Source organism: Lolium rigidum, chromosome 1 (genome assembly GCF_022539505.1).
Source record: "Lolium rigidum isolate FL_2022 chromosome 1, APGP_CSIRO_Lrig_0.1, whole genome shotgun sequence".
NCBI classification, from domain to species: Eukaryota; Viridiplantae; Streptophyta; class Magnoliopsida; order Poales; family Poaceae; genus Lolium; species Lolium rigidum.
In genome coordinates, this window is record NC_061508.1 from 30,720,668 (window position 1) to 30,743,675 (window position 23,008).

The following is a 23,008-nucleotide window of genomic DNA, read 5'->3' on the forward strand; positions in this document are numbered from 1 at the left end:
CGGTCCGCCGAACTCGACTTTGAATAGGTAACGATGATCGGTAATGAAAAGTTCACAATTTACTTTCCGAACAATGTTTTTGCTGTTTTTGGAAAATATGAAAAATTACGAGATCGAAACGGAGTGGAAAAGACGCACGAGGGCGTGCCACCATAGGCCGGCGCGGCCTGGCCTGGGCCCGCGCCGCCCTATGGTCTGGCCGCCTCGTCGCCCCTTTCCGACTCTGGTTCGACCTGGTACTTTCCGTTTGTTCTGAAAATTTTTACTATATAATCCCCCGGACCCCTGGAGGTCCGTATATCGTTTTCTCGACGTGTTTTGTTTCGAGCTGTTTACGCCGGGATTTGTTTCGGATCTAGAGCCATCATGTCTTCGTCGGGAACTCCGAAGGACAGCTCCTGCAAGGATGTTGGCAACTTGTACATGGAGGAGCTGAGGATGCACCCAAAGGAGTTGATGCTCGTCGAGGGAAAGCTGCAGATCAAAGATGTTCAGGGTCCCAAAGGAGAAGGAAGCTTGGAAGACGAGGATGGAGAAGCTAGAACAAGAGGTCTTCAATTACAAGAAGATGGCCGAGCGTGAAGTGGATATCTTCCACAAGATTGTGTCCGAACTCATTCTTGAACACGAGAAGGAAGCTGCAAAGCTATGGGGCGACATCCTCTCACTTCACGACACCACCAACAAACTCCAAGCTCAACTCTATGACGTTCATAATCAGAGCTGTGAGTATGAAAACAGGTTTAAACACATAAGCCGTGCTGCTAGTTTCAGGATTCCCGAGACCAAGATGTCATTTGTTGATGGAGAGCCTCTATCTTGGAAGTCTGAAGACGGGAATTCATCACCACCATCGCCAAGGGATTGATTCATCATCGGTATTGGCATCCCCTTGGTTTGTTCCAAGCTTGGGGGAGTGCCGCGGTATCACATCATCACTACCTTTTACTTTTTACTATCAAGTAGTGTCATATCATGAGTAGGGAGGTTATCGTATAAGATGGATTGCAGTGTGGAAGTATCTCTCCTTTAGTTTGTCTATGTATCCCTTAGTGTGAGTTATCGTTATGAAATATTAATGAGAAGTCTTATCATTTACATATTGCACACCTTATTTTAGTTTGCAATTTCTACTATATGATTGATCTTGATTTTAGTATTGGTACCACTTTGGGAGCATTGAGTAAATCTATTTGGTTTTGGCAAACTTAGCATTGGTCAATAGCAACAACACCTTGAGGTTTAAGTAGAAAAGAGAAATACATATAGTTGTTTCATTGTCTTCCTTTCTTGTTAGCTCATAGCTTATTATTATGAAGTTAAGATTGTTTGTGCTTACAAGTAAGATGCATGATTGTTTCTATCACATGTATATTTGTTTGTTTCCCTCAACTCTTATGCTTGCTAATTAACCTTGCTAGCCAAAGACCTGTACTGAGAGGGAATACTTCTCGTGCATCCAAACCTAAGCCCAAACCTATGTCATTTGTGTCCACCATACCTACCTACTGCATGGTATTTCCTGCCATTCCAAGTAAATACTTCATGTGCTACCTTTAAACAATTCAAAATTTATTACTTCTTATTTGTGTCAATGTTTTATAGCTCATGAGGAAGTATGTGGTGTTTTATCTTTCAGTCTTGTTAGGCAGCCTCCACTAATGGACTAGTGGCTTCATCCACTTATCCTATAATTTTGCAATAAGAGCTGGCAACGGGGTTCCCAGCCCCAATTAATCAACTTTCATTAATAATTCTCTTCACGTGTTTTGCTCTATTCATCAGTAAGCAACTTAATTTTGCAATAGACACTCCTCCATGGTATGAGATTGTTGGAAGGCACCCGAGGATTCGGTTAGCCATGGCTTGTGTAAGCAAAGGTTGGGGGGAGTGTCATCTTTAAATAAACTAAAATACATGTGTAAACAAAAGAGAAGAGGGATGATCTACCTTGCTTGGTAGAGATAACGTCCTTCATGGGAGCCGCTCTTTGGAGGTACTGTTTGGCAAGGGGTTAGAGTACCCGCTACCAGTCGTTGACAACGACAAACACCTCTCAAAACTTTACTTTTATTCTCTTTATATGATTTCAAAACTGAAAAAGCTCTAGCACATGATTTAATCCATGCTTCCCTCTGCGAAGGGCCTGTCTTTTACTTTATGTTGAGTCAGTAAACCTATTTCCCTCCATCTCAAGCAAGCATTTGAGTTGTTGTGATCAAACTATTATATTGTGATTTGCTTCATCATGTCTTTACTCTTCCTTGTTTAGTACAAGTTTTACCTGAATGAATATAGCTTTGAAAGTCATCAATGATTAATATGATTGAGTATGCAAGTTTACCATAATTTTTAATATGAGAGCGCTGCTCAATAGATAAGTATAATCTGTTAACTGTTCTCTGACCAAAAACAAAGTTTGCCACCACCAATTATGATTTCTTATGCACCTTTATTTGTGATTACCTTATACTTGTTTCAAGTTGAGTTATATGAGGAAGTTGTTTATATAATGTCTTGTGTGAATGAATATGATGCTTCTTGTCCGTATTTTATTTATCGACTCTTCACTCCATAAACATGTGGTCCTGTTTACCGAGTTCAGTTTCGCTTGGGGGCAAGCGAAGTCTAAGCTTGGGGGGAGTTGATACGTCCAATTTGCATCACTATTTTATATCATAATTTGCTGTTATTCATTGATATATTTCATATTGGGACACAATACTTATGTTATTTCATCTATTTTGCATGTTTCATGATTATTTGGAGATCGCGCACCGGAGCCGGGATTACTAGCTGGAAAAAGCACCGTCGGGATGCAATATTTCGGAAGATCAAGCTGTGGAAGGAAATTATACCAAAAATCCTATTTTTCCGGATGACGGAGAAAGCCAAAGGGGGAGCCGAGAAGACCCAAGGGGGGCCGGACCACGGGCCGGCGCGGCCCATGGCCCGGCCGCGCCACCTTGTGGTGTGGGGGCCCCACAGCCCCTTTCGCCTCCTTTTCTTCGCGAAACCCTTCGTCCCGAAAACCTAAGCTCCGGAGGGTACGTCGCGAAGAGCCACGGCCGCCTCGCGGGGCGGAGAACACCGAGAGAGAAAAGAGCTCTCCGGCGGGCGAGGAATCCGCGGGGAAATTCCCCCCGGAGGGGGAAATCGACGCCATCGTCAGCGCCATCAAGCTGGACATCATCTCCATCACCATCACCATCATCTTCATCATCATCACCGCCATCTCCACCGCAGCACCTCGTCACCGCTGTAGCAATTTGGGTTTGATCTTGATTGTTTGATAGGGGAAACTCTCCCGGTGTTGATTTCTACTTGTTATTGATGCAATTGAGTGAAACCTTTGAACTAAGGTTTATGTTCAGATTGTTATTCATTATCATATCACCTCTGATCATGTTCCATATGATGTCTCGTGAGTAGTTCGTTTAGTTCTTGAGGACATGGGTGAAGTCTAAATGTTAGTAGTGAATTATGGTTGAGTAATATTCAATGTTATGATATTTAAGTTGTGGTGTCATTCTTCTAGTGGTGTCGTGTGAATGTCGACTACACGATACTTCACCATTTATGGGCCTAGGGGAATACATCTTGTACTCGTTTGCCAATTGCGGGGTTGCCGGAGTGACGAAACACTGAGCCCCCGTTGGTATATCGATGCGGGGAGGGATCGCGAGGATCTAGAGTTTAAGGCTGTGGTTAGATTTATCTTAATTACTTTCTTGTAGTTGCGGATGCTTGCAAGGGGTATAATCACAAGTATGTATTAGTCCTAGGAAGGGAGGTACATTAGCATAGGTTCACCCACACAACACTTATCAAAACAATGAAGATTAATCAGCTGTATGTAGCGAAAGCACTAGACTAAAACCCCGTGTGTCCTCAAGAACGTTTGGTCATTATAAGTAAACAAACCGGCTTGTCCTTTGTGCTAAAAAGGATTGGGCCACTCGCTGCAATTATTTCTCTCGCATTTTACTTACTTGTACTTTATTCATCTGTTACATCAAAACCCCATGAATACTTGTCTGTGAGCATTTACAGTGAATCCTTCATCGAAACTGCTTGTCAACACCTTCTGCTCCTCGTTGGGATCGACATTCTTACTTATCGAAGATACTACGATACACCCCCTATACTTGTGGGTCATCAACCGTGTCCGACACGAACGCGAGCAATGTAGAGAAAACTAGTGTCTCTCCTTTCTGGCGTGTATAGATGGGTGCTAGAAGAGTGTGGTGGCGAAGGGAAAGACCTCGCTGTGGTCTGTGGCGTCCAGCATAGCGGGGCGGCGTGGCCGTGCCCACAGCGGCGTGCATGCATGTTCGGCATTGGCATCGGCATGTACGTTCGGCATTGGCCTCGGCGGTATCTCCGGTGTGTCGGTGATCGAATGAGGGGACGGGATTGACGGTGCATCCCGACGGTGACCTAGCGGTGGCGGCGAGCATAGTCGTTCGACCATGCCGATATCGGCATCGGCATCGTTTGGAGGCTGTGGTGCTCGAATCAAGGTGGGATTTGTTTCTTGTACGCCAAAAGTGATTTGAAACAAGTTTCGTGTTGAAGGTTAGGTAACGAAAGTTTGTAACTAGGGACCCTTGTAACTAAGCCCAAAATTATACTAGCGCCATGGTGAGTTTCTTTTTGATAGAGCTATACGGTTGGGCAAACTTTTTTGACACTTTTTAGATAGGGTTCCTTGTTGTTACACGTATGGCATCATGTATGGCAAATTTGGGGTCATTTGGAGATGTTCGAAAAAATCACTTTGCTTAAACGCATGCCGTTTCGTCTCACCGAAACCAGCTTTTCTAACAAGGTGATTTTTTCTACATTCTCTAAATGACCTCAAATTTCATACAGCTGATCTTCTATACATAGATAGATAGATTGTTTCGTTTTTATATTTTTCGAACTTTTTATTTCCCTTTATAATCCCCAATTGATTTTCAGATTTGGTAACAAGTTATGGCATAATGTATGGCATCATTTTCGCCCTAAATTTGAAATTTTGTGAAACTTCCCCTTTTAGATATTCCTTGTTGTTATAGATATGGCATCATGTATGCCAAATTTGGTTAGGTCTCACTGAAACCAGCTTTTGTAACAAGTTAGGTTTTTTCGACCTTCTGAAAAGGGATTTTTTGCGTGAAAAGTAATGGATACAACAAATCGGTGATGGTTTATCATTTTTTGCGTGAAAATTAATGGCTACAACAAATCGGTGATGGTTTATCATTTTTTGCGTGAAAATTAATGGCTACAACAAATCGGTGATGGTTTATCATTTTTTGCGTGAAAATTAATGGCTACAACAAATCGGTGATGGTTTATCATTTTTTGCGTGAAAATTAATGGCTACAACAAATCGGTGATGGTTTATTACTTTTTTCGTGAAAATTAATGGCTACAACAAATCGGTGATGGTTTATTATTTTTTTCGTGAAAAGTAATGCCTAAAAGAGTTTATAATTTTTAGCGCGTGAAAATGAATACAGAAAACCGCCCTTTAGCATACTTAGAGAGTGGAAGGTAACCGCCGACAGAGAGAGAGAGGGGTTATCCTGCCCGTTAGATCATACGATCAACGGTCGGCGGGCACGATCCGCGTGACATGGGCTAGACCAATCAGAGCAATGTTGCACGTCTGCGAGAATTTGTGGAGGGAGAGGGAAAAACTGAGTAGTATCAAGAAACCAAGGGCACCTGTATAATAAACAGACTAAGGGATTCAAATATGAGATTTAAAAAATGGAAAATGCGTGTTTTGTACAATGAAACCCATCTTGGCCTACCTCAAACTATTTGCAATACAAATATACATGAGTGTGAGAATTGTGGCCTCATTTAGACAAAGTATGTTTTGGGGAAAGCTGTTTTGGGAAGGGCTTATTGTGGAAAACCATGCACCTTCATAGCTACTATTGTTTTGGGGAAAGCTGTTTTGAGAACTGACAATTTGTGGTAAAGACTCCATGAGTATGTGCCACTATTTTTCGGAATTTTTTGCACATTAAATGACTCGTTTAACTAGTTAATCCCATTTGTTGACTGTCTATTGACCAGCCACTTGAGGGTAAAACTGAGCATATTGCACTAGCCAGTATTAGCACTCAAGGGGAAAACTGAGCACACAAAAATGCTAGTATATGACTCGAGGTTATATCTGAGTATATCTAAATTTCCAGGGTTAGAATCGAGGAAGCGTGTTGCGGTGCAGAAATGGAAGACGTGCAATTGTTGACGCGTAGACGCGGGTCGCGGTGCAGAAGTCGAAGACGTGCAATCGTGGACGCGTGTCGCATTGCAGAAGTCCAAGCCGTGCGGACATGCAGTGGTGGACGCGTAGGACGCGGGTCGCATTAACCACCCCTCGCCTTTATAGACGCCTCCTCCCACTATCTCTGTCACTCTCACTCGCCCACGCAACGACGCCTCTCTCACGTCCCATCATCTTCTCCAAAGCTCCCAAGCAAAAAACCCTCTCCCTCTCCTCTGCCGGCGAGATGGACAAGGAGAATGCCAATCCCATCGTCGACGGCGCCGTCGGCTCCAAGCGCGACGCCTCCCTCTTCGACGCCGTCCCCTCAACGGACGGCGTCGCCGCCGCCGCCGGTGCATCGGAGGCTGCTGCCGCCGGTGGCAGTCAGATCCCGCCGGGATTTGACCCCTATGAGCCGGTGCCGTACGTCCGGCCCCCGAACCCCTACGACACCTTCCTGGAGGACCCATGGAACGAGGTAACTACGGTTTGCTTCCTTTTTGTTTCCCCATTCCTTTTTGAACCCTATTTTTGCTGGTGTAGATGGATCTGTAGATGGATGAGTATTGGGCTAATATTTGCGCCGATTTTATTCCATTTTGTTTTGATCACTTCTTGATTTCCTTTAAGATTTGGGGTTCGGCCGTTCGGTTAATTTATGCAAGTAATAATTGGATCTCAATCGGTTAATTTATGCAAGTAATCATGGGATCTCAATCGGTTATTTTATGCACTAATCAAAAGATATCAACCGTTTAATTTTGCAAATAATCTGGAATGTGTTCAAGTTCAGGTCTGGAATCTGTTTCTTTGCCTATGATGAATCGTTGGGCACAAATTTTTACAGGGAGGGTTCAGCGAACCATTGCTATGTACAAATCTGTTGTGCATGAGCTTTGGTTCGCTTACACCTTCCCTGTAGATATATAATCATGCCCACTCTAACTGAGGCTGACTCTGTTTTTCCTAACTTTGTTATCACGCACGTTCGTCATCGTTGCAACTCATTCACTCATAGTTTCTGGTTGATATGGATCAGATGTCTAGCAGCGACGTCGGCAGCGACGACGAGGAGGAGGACGTCAAGACTCGCCAGGTGCTGCGGAGGCTGCAGGTCGGCCAGTACATCTCCTACTTCGCCAAGGGTGTGTACAGGTGCCCCTTCTGCACCAGGAGACTCGGCGCCACGGACTTCAACCTCGTCACGCATGCCGAGAACATCAGCAACACCTTCCCCAAGGTCGGCACGACGGTGAACGTCTACTCCTTCCGCGCCAAGCACAGGGCGCTCGGCATGCACCTCCGCGGCATGCAGCGGGTGGAGATCTCCGCCGGGCGCATGCCTCCGCTCAAGCCTAAGGCTCCCAAGGGGAGCTACAGCAACAAGTGGAGGGAGAGCCAGATGGGGTAGGCGGAGTCCTGGACGTGTGCTGCTGCTGCTGCCTCCCATTTTGTTGTTGGGATCCCTTTGTTGTTAGCTAGGGATCCCTTGTTGTTATGTTGTTAATATGATGGTGCTGTCAAGAACCTCGAACCTGTTACTATGTTGGCTGCTGTGTATGCAGCTTATTATCTAGGGAGGGATCCCTATTATCTATCCCTATTCTACTATATTTTGTTGGTCTTTGTTTTCTCTATTTACTATGACTTGTGAATTTATCGTACATTACCCTGGAGATTTGCTTCTAGATTTAACTACATACATATGGACCAGAGGGAGTACTAGATTTGCTGCCATATTGGGCAAACAACGAGGGCCAAAGACACAAATAATTGAAGAAATACAGAAATGCAAGCTTCTCTAGATTTGATACTATTTTGGTGAGGGGAAAAAGGTGCTCTTAATAATGCCAATTTGGGGCAGAGAGAGACAGAACCCAGCTCCTGCTCACGTGCAACCAAACGCGGTCTCGTCCTGTCCCACGCGGTCCCTTTCTACCAGCTCCACGCGACGCGGCCCCACACGTGACAGAACGGTCAACTAAACGGGAATCCTGCCGTCTGAGCTGCTTCTGCGGGTTTCAAACAAGGGCTTGGGGAAAACTGAGGAAAATCTAAGGAGCTGGGGAAAACTGAGTACAACTAAGGAGCCAGGGGCAGGAAAATAGAAATCCCTTTAAATTATGGTGAATGAATGGAAAAAAAAAATTATGCGTCGTGCCGCTGGAGCCACCCCCGACGCAGAAGGACGCCCGGACAGTTTCGACCATTTGGCCCGACACAAACGGACACGACGCGTCCGTTTGGACGTCCGAAATGCGTCGCGCCGCTGGAGACGCCCTTAATGCATAGCGTCTAAATAAGAGTCCGTGGAGCGTGTCTCCAACGCAAACACCAAAGCGCAGACGATAAACTTTCCCGCGCTTTGTTTTGTTTCTATGCCCTAGGATCATACGGGATTCTTCAATAACTACAGGTCCTAATACAAAATCACACAGTTAGAAGGCTGCAGCATGGCTTAAACCAGCTTTAAGACGCACCTTCAACAGTAATTAAACTTTTCTATCTGGAAAGATTTTCCAGGTTTATGTGTTGATTCTCTTCTCTTTCACATTTTAGATTAGTGTCACTCAACATATGCACAAAATGTATTCTAATCATGGAAAAAAAAATAGCGCGCTATTTCGACGCTAATAGCACGCTAAGCGTTTCTAGACAGTTCACACTACATCATTCTGGCGCTATTGCGCACTATTTTTTTCTTGATTCTAATGCAAAAAATTATCTGTTTTTTAGGAGATAAAATATATGTTTTTTTTGTCAGTGATGCTGCTCAAATTTCTGTTAAAAATTAGTATTCCTTCACTGGTATGTCTAGACGAATAAAATCTTGCTACTCTCAGTGAAAACATACAAAAAATGAATCAGGATGGTAACTCGAATGCAAAAGATATACACCAAAATATGGTAAGATTTCGTTCTTCGGAGTAACGGAGGTGATAGGATCATTCCCTACTCATTGGTGCAAACTATCATATTCATGACAAAGCCAAGTGACAAAAATTCATCTATGGGTGAAGCGTGGACACCACCTTTACCTGCCGGCGATGGTGAAAGCACCATCAAGAAAGCTCACTTCTTCTCAGCTGCTTTATGGCCTGGGATTATCAGTTTGCCACCATCAATCAGCAGCAGCTCGGATTTCGCAAGATCCTTCACCGCGGAATCTGGAGATTCCAGATAAGGAGCGACCACCTTGGAACTGCAGTGACCAAGAAGTTGAGAAGAAACAAACCTCATCAGACATAGCTAAGCATATCAGAGAGAACTTACCTAAAATTACACTGAAGGAGTACACTAACACATAAACTTTGAAATTTCATTCAAGCATGGTTCACAAAATTGATGAACAGAACAGGGTTATATAACTTATAAAGAACAGTCATATAAAGGATTAAATATGAGGTACATGTATACATCAGCAAATCCAGGACAACCAAGTACCATTCTTATGATGATATGGCTCGAATGGAACTTCTCAAAGCCATGTTCAATATCCTTTGACTTCGACCAAGATGCATCAGAAGCTATTGCATCGTGAGAGCACCTTTAGCCGCGTCCCCCAAAGGGATTTGGGGCATGGCGGACAAAAAAACGTTCCCAGCCATGTCCCCCAAAGCCTTTTTTTTGTCCGACGCGGCCCGATACGGTGTTCAGCGCCCCTAGCCCGTCCCCGCTACACAGGGGACGCTCCGGGGACGCCGGATACAACGAAAAGCGAGGCAGGGAGTGGCGGGACCGACGCGTCAGCGGCACATTGAAGTTTAACCTACCCGTCGCCTACCTCGCGACGGAAGTTATTGGCGCGCAGTGACGGTGCAGTTCCCGCAGAGGCGCAGCGAAGCGTCTCGTCGCACCTAGCTTTGCGTGCCGGCGTTAATGAGCGCCACCGCTCCCCCGCCTCCCTCCGGCCTATAAAAAGGGCCGCTATATCATCGTCCCTCTCACACACAAATCCTAGCGCCCCTCTCCCAACCCTAGCCGCCACCATCTCAAGAGTCGATTCCATGGCTGGTAGAGGCGGAGGCCGAGGTCACGGCTGTGGTCGTGATCGTGGTCGCGGCAGAGCTGCACACTCGTCGTCGCATGCGACGCCGTCATCTTCATCGTCGGATCTGCAAGAGGAGGAGCGGTGGGTGGTGTTCGAGTTTGTCGTCTTCCACAAGGGCGATCCACATGGCATCCAGAGGCTACCGATCACGTTCACCAACTTCGTCGCCGGCGATGAGCCAGGATCGCTGCATCTGCGGGAGGCTGCGTGCGGCTACTGTCGGTGGATCGTGGACGTGATCTACGGCGCGCGCGGAAAGATGTACCTCCACATCGGCTGGGAGAAGTTCTCGCGCTACCACCAACTCGAAGCCGGCTTCGTACTCATGTTCTCCTACCTTGGCGAGGGGGATATGAGCGTCAAGGTCTTCGACGAGACGCGCTGCTGGCGACACTACCACGGCGACAGCGCCGGGGAGGATGAAGGTTGAGTGTTGTTTCTTCGCAGCGAAAATAGGCACGGAGGTTTCTGGTTGTTCTTCCTCGAAAGAACCAACAGGGGCACCGTCAACAGCTGAATTTTCCAGTTTGGGTGACTGGGTGTGCCTGCGAGTGTTCTTTCTTGGCAGCAAACATACGAAACCTGCGATGCCAACACTAGTTAGGTTTAGTTATTTTACAATGTTTTATATTTGTGTCAACCATGGTTCAAACTTTGTATTAGTGTATGGAAAACCATGTTCCAAATTATATATTCGTGTAAACCTTGGAAATAGCAACACAGAATCTCATAGAGCATAATTGTAGTACCTTATAAAGCAAAAGCATGTACTATGATGAAGCTGGTTAATAGTCCATTACCCATTTGGAAAAACAATGGGCAGTTTTGTGTGCAAACTGGAGAGCAATATTTTCTTTCGCACAAGGTAGACTCATCATTAAGAAAAAGTGAATAGAAATATTGTGTATAGGACTAAAGACTAACACACCCCAGAGAATAGATTCTGTTAACCGATAAGAGTTACTCCACGTTGGAGACTAATAATAATAAAGAACCTCTTTTGACATGAAGCTCTAAATTGTTCTCTTGTGAAGAAGAAATAAAGTTGAAATAACAATTTATTTAAAGGTCATGTACCTATATATAAGCGTATTTATCATAAGGATTTTCTTTCATGAAGAACTATCATAGGTGAATGAATATTATCCCAAGTAAAATGGAAATAAAATGGAACTTCCGCTCCTACATAATTACAAACTATTGTAGGTGTGTTTGATTCATGTTGATGGTGTGTTTTATATAGTCATAACATGTACTGCACAAAAGACCAATGTGTACCTTCAGAAGCTGTACAAAAAGAACTGCAGCATCACAACTTGTTCACACCAAATTTGAGGTTCCAGTTATTCAAGATGAAGACAAAAAGCAATTCACTGAATGCAGTTACCTTCAGAAGCAATAAAATCAAAGGAATTAGAGAATTAAGATAAATATGATTGGCGAATTTACTTACGGTAAAAAATGTACAAACCTTTCAAATAAGAAATATAACCTCTAGACATCTTAGTAGGCTGACAATCTACCATCACCGAAGCCCAGGTGGTAAACCACGCCGTCCACACACCAATCTCAAGCTATGTTAGTTCATACAAAAACTTTATCCAAGAGTAAACAACCAAAGAATAATACATGCAAAGAGATATTTTTAAACCTGAATCTTCATATAAGAACTGTCCAAAATTGAAGGATCGGAAAAAGGAAAATAGGGTAGACCAGATCAAGGAAAAGAAGAAACATGTCGCAGCCTAAATCCAGTTGAGATGAGGACTCCAAAGGACGAATAACTTGTCATGCCAAGATTCGGTCAAAGTGAACTTGTGTCTGCCGCCGCTCTCAGGAAGAGGGCCTTGGGCCGAGGGCAGCAACACCGCACATGTTAGGTACCATAAATCATTTCTTTTAATTCTAAGTGTTCCAACCGAACAGATAGTATTCTGTCGAACATGTAGTAGAACTGTGGAAGTGTATTATTGCAGCACATGTGCTCTTTCGGTCCAGTAATATATGGTTGTCACACTAGTAGAAATATGGCCTTTTGCACCGGTTGGTAATGGCCATATGCACCGGATGGCCAACCGGTGCAAACCATCCGGTGCAAAAGGGGCCTTTTGCACCGGTTCGTTTATGAACCGGTGCTAAAGGGGTCTCCACGTGGCCGGCTGTGGCCTGTGGGGCGCTGGGCGGGGGAGCTTTTGCACCGGTTCGTAATACGAACCGGTGCTAAAGGGTCTGCCGCGGCAGAAAAACGTCCCAAAACGCTGCCGCGGCAGAAAAACACTTTTTTTGAATTATTTTCTACTCCCTTTTTTTTCTTTTTTCGGAATTTCTAATATTTTAGTTATTTCACAAGGTTAGTCTCTAACTACCCTTATCTCTAATCCAATTACTTACTCATGCTCAAACTTCCCGCTCGGTCACCCATCCTCCCACTACTCTAGCACTAGCACGCTTAACTTCCAAGTTCCTTTCCATCCCGCATCCAAGTGCTTCGCGCGCATGTATGTGATAGTAGTATCATATCAATCCTATTAACATATCGATCGATGTCATATTTCTTTATTGTTCGAATTTCAAATAATTATTTTAATAAACCAAAGTAATGTTGTAATAATAATCTTGAATAAATAAATAAACATTAACTTTATAATTTGTATTATTTTTAATTATTTTCAATTTTTCAATTTTCAAATTTTTTTTGCCAAACCTAAAACCTAAAAATTTGAAAATCTTATAATTTGCTAAAAGTAATAGCAAACTTTATGCAGGATGCAATTATTAATTTTAATTTTAAAAAATAAAAAAATATGAAATCCTAAATTTCTGGAAAAAAACTAAAATCTTCCTGCTTTCATATTTTCATTTGGAATTTTCAAAATCTAAAAATTTCTGTATCATTTTCTTTTCTATTTTACAGTGTTAAAAAAGGCGATCCACGGGGGGGGGGTGGAGGTGCGTGGGGAGCAGAAAAACCTTTTGCACCGGTTCGTGTTACGACGGGCAATATCTATTGAGCACATAGCGAAACAAATCCGAAATATATAGCCTCCACATCATATAGAAGATGTGTCTTGGTGAAAGTGTGCAAGGGAGTAAGGCAACATTGAAAGGTTAAGGATTACGGAACAATAGACACTCGTATGTTCACATCCGGAAGAACATTCAATGCAAACAAGCACCTTCGCGAGACTTCGGCAGACCAACTGCAAAACCAGAAATGAATCGGCAAGCCCGAGCCAGGAGAAGTCGCTGAGGACCACCTCCTCAGTCTTCTTGGTGGAGCGCTTGATGTCAGTATCCGCGATGCGGAGGACAAACTTCCCGCTTCTAGAGCGCGCGATGATGTGGTTGTATAACCTGGTGCGCAGTTAGCCGTCAGGGCTCCTCGCCTCCTCGTCGGTGCGGGACATCCAGCCCTCGCATCGAATTCGGGTGCCCCACTGCATGCGGTAGAAAGTGTGAGGAGGCGAAAGTGTTCTACTCGATGGCGGGTTTACCGCTCCACTCGTCGGAGGCGGGGGGTTGAAGTGGAGGATCCTGGGCAAGTCCTCGCCGTCCACGGTCTTGAATCTCATGCAGCTCCATCATGAACTGCGCGATCATGACAAGCTCATCCCCCTCCTTGACCAGTATGAGCCCTCACGGCAGCTCCATGGCCCGGCCACTGGCCCGGAATTCGGCGTTGGTGAGCACGATCAAGTGCGGAGACATGCTCCCCTCCTCCTTCTCCTCGACGTCCGTCGCGTCGAGCAAAGACGCCAGGATTCGTGAGGATGGCAAAAACGCGGGCCCCGGCAGCTGTGGCCTCGGCGGCGACTTATGGAGGGAGCTGCCGAAGCGGGAGGAGTTGAGGCGGCCAAGGTGAACCCTAGACTCGGGAGAAAGCAGAGAGAAGAAAGAGAGAAGGGTTGGGTTGCGGCCAGCCGGATCCGACGAGCTGCAAGTGAGCCGGTGCTCAGCGCCTCTGTTATACGCTAGCCCACACGGCGATCCGCGTCAAATCGCTGAGAAGCCAGGGATGGCAACAGCATTAAGGGTATGTTTGGTTTGAGCCCCAACTTGCCCCGCCAAAATTTTGGCATGACCAAATCAAGGGCATGACCAAGGGTAGGTTTGGTTTGTAGCCGGAGCTAGCCCGACCAAATAATTGGTACGTCCCGTGACCCCGGGCTGCTGCTTGGTTTAGCTCCAAAATATTGGCTAGCCCGCTCCGCTCCGTGTATGTCGGTTCACTTTTTTGCCAAATCTTGGGCGAAGTGAGGGCGGGCAAATCCCGCGCCAAAAATTTGGTAAGGCGAAAATTGGTAGGGTGCAGTGGGGCTAGAACCAAACGCACCCCAAAATTTTGGTTCGTATCCGTTGTTTGGATGGTATCCAACGCACCTTCCAAAATTTTGGCAAAATGGATATTTTTTTTTTTGAAAATGGATAATATATTAGGCAAGCAAGCCGCCTCATTAAAAACCTTCCAGTCCCCTTCGGTACCCTGAAAGGAAAAGAGTGCGTGTGAAACTTGCTGCCGGAACCACAAGTACAATTACAAGTTTGTGAGCAGGGTCACATCCCTAAAAACAAAAGGTAAAATAAACTCTGGGGGCTCATCTACCCAACTAAGAATCTCCTTAGAGCTAAAAGCAAACCTAGCTAACTCATGAGCCACCTGGTTAGCCTCCTCATATTACGGTGCACAAGCTGTAAATCCATAACTTCACTTGCCTTACGGAAACAATCCGCTAAAATAGCCGTATAAGGACCATTAATATCCATCTCTCCGAGTGCAAGCCAAGATCAATTCCGGTGAATCCGATTCAATTATACATGAAGAGCACCCGAATTTATCCAAAAATTCCAAACCTTTCAGCATAGCATATGCTTCCGCGATCGTTGCGCATAAGAGATTCTCAAGGGGGCACGCCATACCCCCCAAAACCTCACCCTTCTCATTTCTAAGCACGGCTCCAGCCGATCCCGATCCATTCACCATATAGGATGCATCAACATTTAACTTGAATTTTCCACTAGGAGGTTTCTTCCGGATTATATCTTTGGCAACATGTGCACTCGTCGCAGCTTCATAGTTTGCCGTAATTGCATTGATTGCAAACGCAGTATTTTTCGGCGGACTAACAGTTTCACCCTTTACTATTTCCCTTCTTTGCCACCAAATATACCAACTGGCCACGGCTATTATTTCATGTGAATGCACCTTATCAATATGTGTTATCTCTTTTTTCGGCGATCTTAGAATATGCTCCAAGACTACTGAACCTGACCGGTCAACCTTCATAGCTTGCTCAATCTCCTCCATTAACCCCAATTCTGTCCAAACTTCCTTCGCTCTCTTGCAGCTGAACATAATGTGATTAATATCCTCAGGACCAAGCTTACAAACTGGACACTGTGGTGCAACCTTAATATGTCGATCAGCTAGAATCGCCATTCCAGGAAGAACCCCGTGGAGCGCCTTCCAAAGAAAGATCTTCACCTTGCTTGGGATATTCAGCTTCCACATAATTTCCCATACAGGATTAATTTGTGCCGCCCCTTGACCATCTCTTCTGCGGGTAGTCTGCCCAAACTGGTCATCCCACTCTAGATGATACGCCGACCGAACGGAGAAAGCATAATTCTTTGTTTTGTTCCAGGCAACAAAATCATCTTGTAAGTTCTGACTTAGTGGGATACGTAGAATTCTCTCTGCATCAATCTGTAAGAAAATAGATCGGATGAGATCCTCATCCCAAGTATTAGATACTGGATCAATCAACTCATTCACTTTTCTTAACACAATATTTCCCTCCTGGAGTACACCCTTCTGCTAGGACTTGAAGGAATCCAGTGATCCTCCCATATATTCACATTCTACCCCGTACCAATTCTCCAAATATGTCCCTTTTTAAAAGTTCGCAGCCCCGCTAAGATGCTTTGCCAAGTGTATGAAGATCCTTTTTTTGGTCCTGCCTTTAGAAGATTAGAATGCGGATAGTATTTGGCCTTTAGCACCCTCGCACAAAGAGACCCCGGATTAGATAATAATCGCCAACTCTGTTTTGCTAGCATCGCCATATTAAAAGTATGAAGGTCACGGAAACCCATCCCTCCTAAATTTTTCGGGATGCACATCTTCCACCATGCAAACCAGTGCATCCTATTTCTTTCTTCTGTATCTCCCCACCAAAATCTGGCCATTGCATCATTGATCATTTTGCATAATTGCTTTGGTATCTTAAAAACTCCCATTGCAAAAACAGGAATAGCTCTGGATAATAGCCTTCAACAAAATTTCTTTGCCTCCCATAGATAAGAATCTTTCCTTCCATCCTTCCAATCTCTCTATAATTCTTTCCAGTAAATATATAAAACTATCAGTACGATCAAGACCCACCATGGATGGCAAACCTAGATATTTATCAGATATGGCCTCAGTCATAATATTTAACTCTTCACAGATTTGGCCTTTTACCTCCACTTGGACATTCGGACTAAAAAAGATACTGCATTTTGCCTCACTCACCATTTGTCCCGAACTTGCACAGTATTGATCCAACACCTGTCTCAATGAGGTTGCATTAATTAAATTCGCCTTCATAAGTATTAGGGAATCATCAGCAAAGAGTAAATGAGAAACTGATGGTGCATTCCTGCACACCCGAACACCTTCAATACCAAGAACCTCCTCTCTATGAGCCAGAGCAGTAGACAATCCCTCTGCACAAATAAGAAATAAATAGGGTGATAAGGGGTCCCCTTGACGGAGCCCCCTAGTCGGAATAATTTCTCCCGTTTCTTGATCATTATATCTAACTTTGTATCTCACTGAGCTAATACAAGCCATCAACAACTCAACAAACTCCTTCCGAAAACCCAGCCTCATCATCATCTTCTCCAAAAATTTCCACTCCACCCGGTCATAGGCCTTGTGCATATCCAGTTTTACCGCACAAAGACCCTCTTTTCCAACCTTCTTGTTCTTTATTTTATGTAAGCACTCATATGCTATTAAGATGTTATCCGAGATCAGACGGCCCGGAACAAAAGCACTTTGGACTTGTGAGATAATGTCATCTAGAATCAGCTTCAGCCTTCCCGCAATCATCTTAGATATGACTTTATAAAGAACATTACAGAGGCTAATAGGTCTGAATTGGGTAATACTTTCTGGCGCTTCAACCTTTGGAATCAGCACAATAACTGTATCATTCCACCCAGCCGGTATACACTTCTTATTTATCGCTTCCAAAACTTCTTCAGTCAGTTTAGCACCCAAAATATTCCAGCATTTTTTGAAGAATAGGGCATGAAGCCCATCCGAACCAGGAGCTTTCATATCCCCAATAGAAAACAGGGCCTTCTTTACTTCTTCAGCTGTATAAGGCTTAAGGAGAGAAGTATTCATCTCTTCCGTCACCCTTGGCGTTACCAGTTGTATCAAGCCCGGGTCAGGCTCCTCCACTTCGGTGGCAAACAAACCCGCAAAATAACCAGAGATATGAGGATTCAACTGATCTTTACTTTCAAGAATATCCCCATTTGCATTCTTCAGATTCTTGATTTTATTCCTCTGTCTTCTACTTGAAGCAAAATTATGGAAGAAATTTGTGTTTTTGTCTCCGAATTGTAACCATTTTACCCTGCTTCTCTGTGCCCAGAAAAGTTCTTCTTGCTCCAATAACTTCTCTATTTCCTTTGCTAATTCTTTTTCTCTTGCTATATTCACATCAGAAATATCACTGCGAGTTATCTCTTCAAGTTCTCTTTTAACCGATTTGATTCTTTTCTGTGGCTTCTTCAGCACAGTTCTATCCCATCTATGCAAATTATCATGCACAAGAGCTAGTCTACTAGCAAGCCCGTTGTGATCCAAATACTCCGACGCTTGCCAAGCATCATCAACCAATTCAGTAAAGTTTTTCTCTTTCAGCCATCGAGCTTCAAATCTAAGAACAAAAGGGCCTCTATTTTCTTGTCTTTGCTCTTCACCAAATTTCAAAAGAATAGGTCTGTGGTCTGACCATTCATAATTCAAATTTTCCACCATAGCGTTCGGGAATTTTATTCTCCATTCATCACACGCCAAAGCACGGTCCAATCTTTCCCTAATACCACCTCTATGCCAAGTGAATTTATCTCCTGTGTACCCAAGATCAGACAGACCACAATCAGCCAAAGCATCTTGGAACGCCTTCATGCATTGATTTGGTCTCGGCCTGCCTCCCTCCTATTCAAATTGATACAGGATCTCATTAATATCTCCAATCACCACCCACGGCATTGTAGTTACAGACCGTAGCTCTCTCAAGCGATCCCAAGTTAGGTGTTTATCAGCCCATCTAGGTTCACCATAAAAACCTGTAAATCTCCACATATTTTCCTGATTAGTACCAATAAAGACATCAATGTAGTTCATAGTTTTATAACGTAGAGTCACTACAACATCCTTTTTCCAAAGCAACAATAAACCTCCCTTCCGAGAGTCACTAGATACTACCTCTTTATAATCCATTTTTAATCTCTTCTTCAGACACTCCGCAGGCCATTCATCTAAATGTGTCTCCATCAAAAAGATTACATCTGCATCTTGACGCTTCTGGATATCCACCAGCGCCGTTACAGCCGTGGTCTTAAGAAAACCACGGCCGTTATAACTTAGGAGTTTCATTGCTCCCGGACAACCTCCATCCCGGAGGTCGCCGATAAAAGGTTTCCACTATTGTTAGTGGTATGCTGATCTTCATCTGTCCTTGTTCTCTTTGGAGCCTGGACTTTCCCCGGAGTATCACCTGATTTATTCCCATGTTCGCTGTTGGCATTATCAAAAATACCAACCATATCAGATACTTTACCTCCAGAACCAGTAAGAAGCAAAGTGCCATTCTTAATCATTGGGTCATCAAAGCTTAGCCTTTTACGAGAATTAAGTTCCTCCCTTGCTATCCCAACGACAGAACCTCCACCACCATCTTTACCCATAGTCTGATTCTCCCAAGCAAAAGGGTTATGGTCACTCCTTCTCCCCCTGCCTCTTCCACCAAAAGAAGCGCGTCCAGGTTCCGATCCCCGACCAGTACCCCTTCCACGCCCCAAACCTCGGCCTCCCCTGCTAACATAAAATCTCCCCACTCAAACTTAGATTCATCATGGACCCCATCCCCACATTCTTCATGCCAATGTCCCAGGTGTCCACACTTAAAACAGAAATTTGGCAGTTTTTCGTACTTGATCTGATACCATTCTTTTTTATTATCCTTTGTCATCGACACAAACCTTGTTAGCTTCTTCGTGACATCTAGTTTAACGTGGATTCTAACAAACTCTCCAACATAACCCGCTGGTAACTTGATTTGCACTTCTCTTATTTCACCCATATTTCTGCACATCCCACGTATGACATGATCTTTCAACAACATATCCGGTAATTTCAGAACCTGGGCCCATACAGAAACTTTATCGAGAGTAACTAGTCTAGGATTTGTGAAGCCATCATATTCCTCAATCAACACAGCTTGGTTTCTAAACATCCACGGACCCTGTAACATCACCTTATTCCAATCCCCAAGGCAAGAAAATTGTATAGTAAACAGATTATCATCAATTTTCCTCCAAGCTACATCTTTCGCAGGGTTCCATGCCGATCGCATATCCGCGTAAAGAGCACTAGGGCTAAACCCTCGTTCAGTATGTACCTTAGCAATGGCGAGCCACTTTGCTTTTGCCTCATGATCTTCCACTTCTTCTTCCCAGACGAACCCCGCATCTTCCTCCTCATCAAGGTTTAGACGATCCAGTAGATCCTCAACCCTCAGCCCCGGGCGATCAGGGCCTCCAGATGGTTTTGATCCCGATCCCTTCTCTGAATCCCGAACCCTACCAGGGTCCCCATCCTTCTCCCGCATCTCTTCTCCCCTCAATCCGGTGCGAGACTCATCTGCTGCCCGGTCCTTATTCGAATCACGTCCCTTCTCTGAGTCCTTCACGCCTTCCATCATGGGAGGCGAGCAGGATCCCCCCCGTAGTCCCCGCTTGGACGGAGGCCAGCAAAAACTCACGACGACGCCGCCGTCGGAGGAAAGAGAAACCCTAGTTTTTTCGCTAGGGGAAAGAGCAACCAAACCAAGGCTTTTCGCGGCAAAATGGATATTTTATTTGGTTTGCAGCGACCTGTGACTCCATGACAGAACTCACCACGCTGCGCTGAAAATTGTTGAACATGCCGAGCTGCATGCACTCCATAATCGCAAAAGACAAAGGACCCAGCGCTTAATCAAAAGCTAAAAGAATCAAACTGTTGTTCTCCATGCACTAGAAGACAAAAAAAGTAAATAGAAAATTACATGGGGCCACCTAGGAGAGAGTGGCAAGTACCACGCCAATTTTTTGGCGGAGCTTCTCCGCGCCCTCAATTCGCCCGCGCGGCAGCAAGATTAACACAGGCGTGGGGCGGGCGCCGCTGGCGAGCCAAATAATTGGCACCGATCCAAAACGGGTACCAAAATTTTGGGGCGAGCCAACTTTTTGGTATGGTTAGCTTTGGCTGCAATCCAAACATGCCCTAACTTATTTAGATAATTGGGAGGAATTTCTACTAGCTAGCAGGAATTCTCTCCCCGTCTGCTCTTCTGGTGAGTTTGTTTCCATCAAATATATAAATGCTTCCATTGGCTATCCACCAGTCGCTCAACACCTGAGGCCTGACAACGTGAGGAGGCCGTAGCATAGCAAACTTCAAAATCAAAGGTCATATGTATATGCAATTTCACATACCAAACCACAGGGAGCAAAATATCTTCAAAAATATGTAGTTAGCATCATGCTGATCAAGGTCATACGTGTATGCAATTTCTTAAATGATATTAAGGTGTGCCATTATAAAAGAATCAGAATAGGCAACACACAATTAAAACAAACCAAAACGAATGAACCACCATCGATCAAAATTGATGTCACTTTACAACTCTTTCGATCCAACTATCTAGTGAATTGAATACTATGTAACTTTACAACTTCACCGGGGCGATGTGGAGATAAAAGTAGCGTTGAAATGACGAGCAAACGCGGCAGGGTGCAGATTTACTCGAAGGCCCACTGGTTCTCCCTGCGGATCTCCTCCTCCTCCTCGGCGGTGAAGTCGTTCTTGATGTTGAAGGTCTTGCGGATCTCCTCGGGGGTCTTGCCCTTGATCATGTCGGCGACGGTCTGGCAGGTGAGGTCGAGCAGGCCCTTGATGTTGAGGTAGTTGGCGGCGAGGATGAGGTCGAAGAGGGTGGCCTGGTCGACCTTGACGAACTCGGCGTCCCAACTCTTGAGGTCCTCGGCGGGGGCGCCGTCCGCCGCACCATCGGCCGCCGCGGGCTTGGCCGCCTGGACGTGCTTGCTGCAGTACTCGACGACCTTGGAGAGGATCTTGGCGTTGACGTTGGGGAGCGGGATCCCGTTGTCGGCGCAGTCGTCCTCGATCATGTGGCGGATCGTCTGCGACTCCATCGCCACCGCCTCGTCCACCTCGAACTGCTCGCCGTCCGAGGACTTGAGCGTGATCTTCTTGTCCTCAGCCGCCATGGGTGGGTTGAGGTCGGGGATCGCGGCGGATTTGGGTGGGTTGAGGTCGGGGATCGGCGGCGGATTTGTGGGCAAACGAAATCCTAGCGAGGCGGCTGCGGACGAGAGACTTCTGATTTCTGAAGGGAGAGACCCGGGTCCCCGATGGCTTAAGTAGAAGGATTTTCCCTTCAGAAACAAAAGAAAGACTAGTAATCGGCTGCAGATATTTTGTTTGTTTCCGATCGGGATTCTAGCATCGTAGGATCGCTTCTATCTCAACTCTGAAACGTACGATGTGTCAAACTAAAAACAGGAACTCCATCCGGATACGATTTCTTGTTTCCAAATTAGAGCATCTCCAGCCGCGTTTCCAAAGCTTCCCCAAACCGCGTCGGATGGAGCATTTGGAGACATGTTTCGTTTGAGCCGTGTTTGAGGATGTCGCTCCCAGCCGCGTCCTCCAAACAAAATTTCATATATTTAAAACTTAAGCAAATTCATTAAACTCGCTATGTATTACATAGATTCAAACGAAATTCGATTAAATTTGAACTAAACCTAATGTAGTAGTACTTGCGGTGGCCGGAGGCGTCGTAGTACTGCTGAAAGTTATACATGTCGTCGGTGACGACCTCCTGCTTGGCGCGCTCGTCGGGCTCGTCGATGGGCTCGCCCTTCACCGCGCCGCTTGGTCTAGCCTCGTCGTCATCGGTGAGGTCCACAATGGCTTCCCGGTGTCACAGATGGACATCGCGATCGCCGCCTCGAGGTCGCCCCTCCAGGCGTCATTGTCGTTCAGCGACGCCAAGCACGTTGCTCGCAGCCCTGGGCAGTCCTCGGAGTCGTCGCTGCTCGCGATAAGACATTGCTGCCGCTCGTACTCCGCCAGCAGCGTCGCCTTCTCGGCTGCCTCGTCGTCCTGCTCCTCCTTCACCTCCGGCCTCGGGATGAGAAGGGCGCCGCCGCCGCGCCTTTGTTGTTGCATGATGCCGCTGCCACCGCGCCTCAGAATGACTGGCGTCGTCGCGAACTCCGGCTCCTCCTCATTCACCTCGTGGTTGGGGACGGTGTAGGGTGCGGCGCGGTGCGACGAGGACGGCGCCGATCGCGTCGGCCCTGATGGGGAAGAGTTGGAAGAGGACGAGTAC

General features: G+C 45.4%; 1 protein-coding gene and 1 pseudogene across 1 annotated transcript; both read right to left on the reverse strand.

The window, feature by feature from the left end:
- LOC124685156 overlaps window positions 1–21,958 on the reverse strand; it is a 35,139-nt pseudogene extending 13,181 nt beyond the window's left edge.
- On the reverse strand, window positions 21,217–21,891 carry LOC124685157 (SKP1-like protein 1). The gene has a single exon (XM_047219482.1). It carries the CDS (start codon window positions 21,876–21,878, stop codon window positions 21,390–21,392), a length of 489 nt encoding a protein of 162 aa, XP_047075438.1. The 5' UTR covers window positions 21,879–21,891; the 3' UTR covers window positions 21,217–21,389.
- Window positions 21,959–23,008: the final 1,050 nt, after the last annotated feature.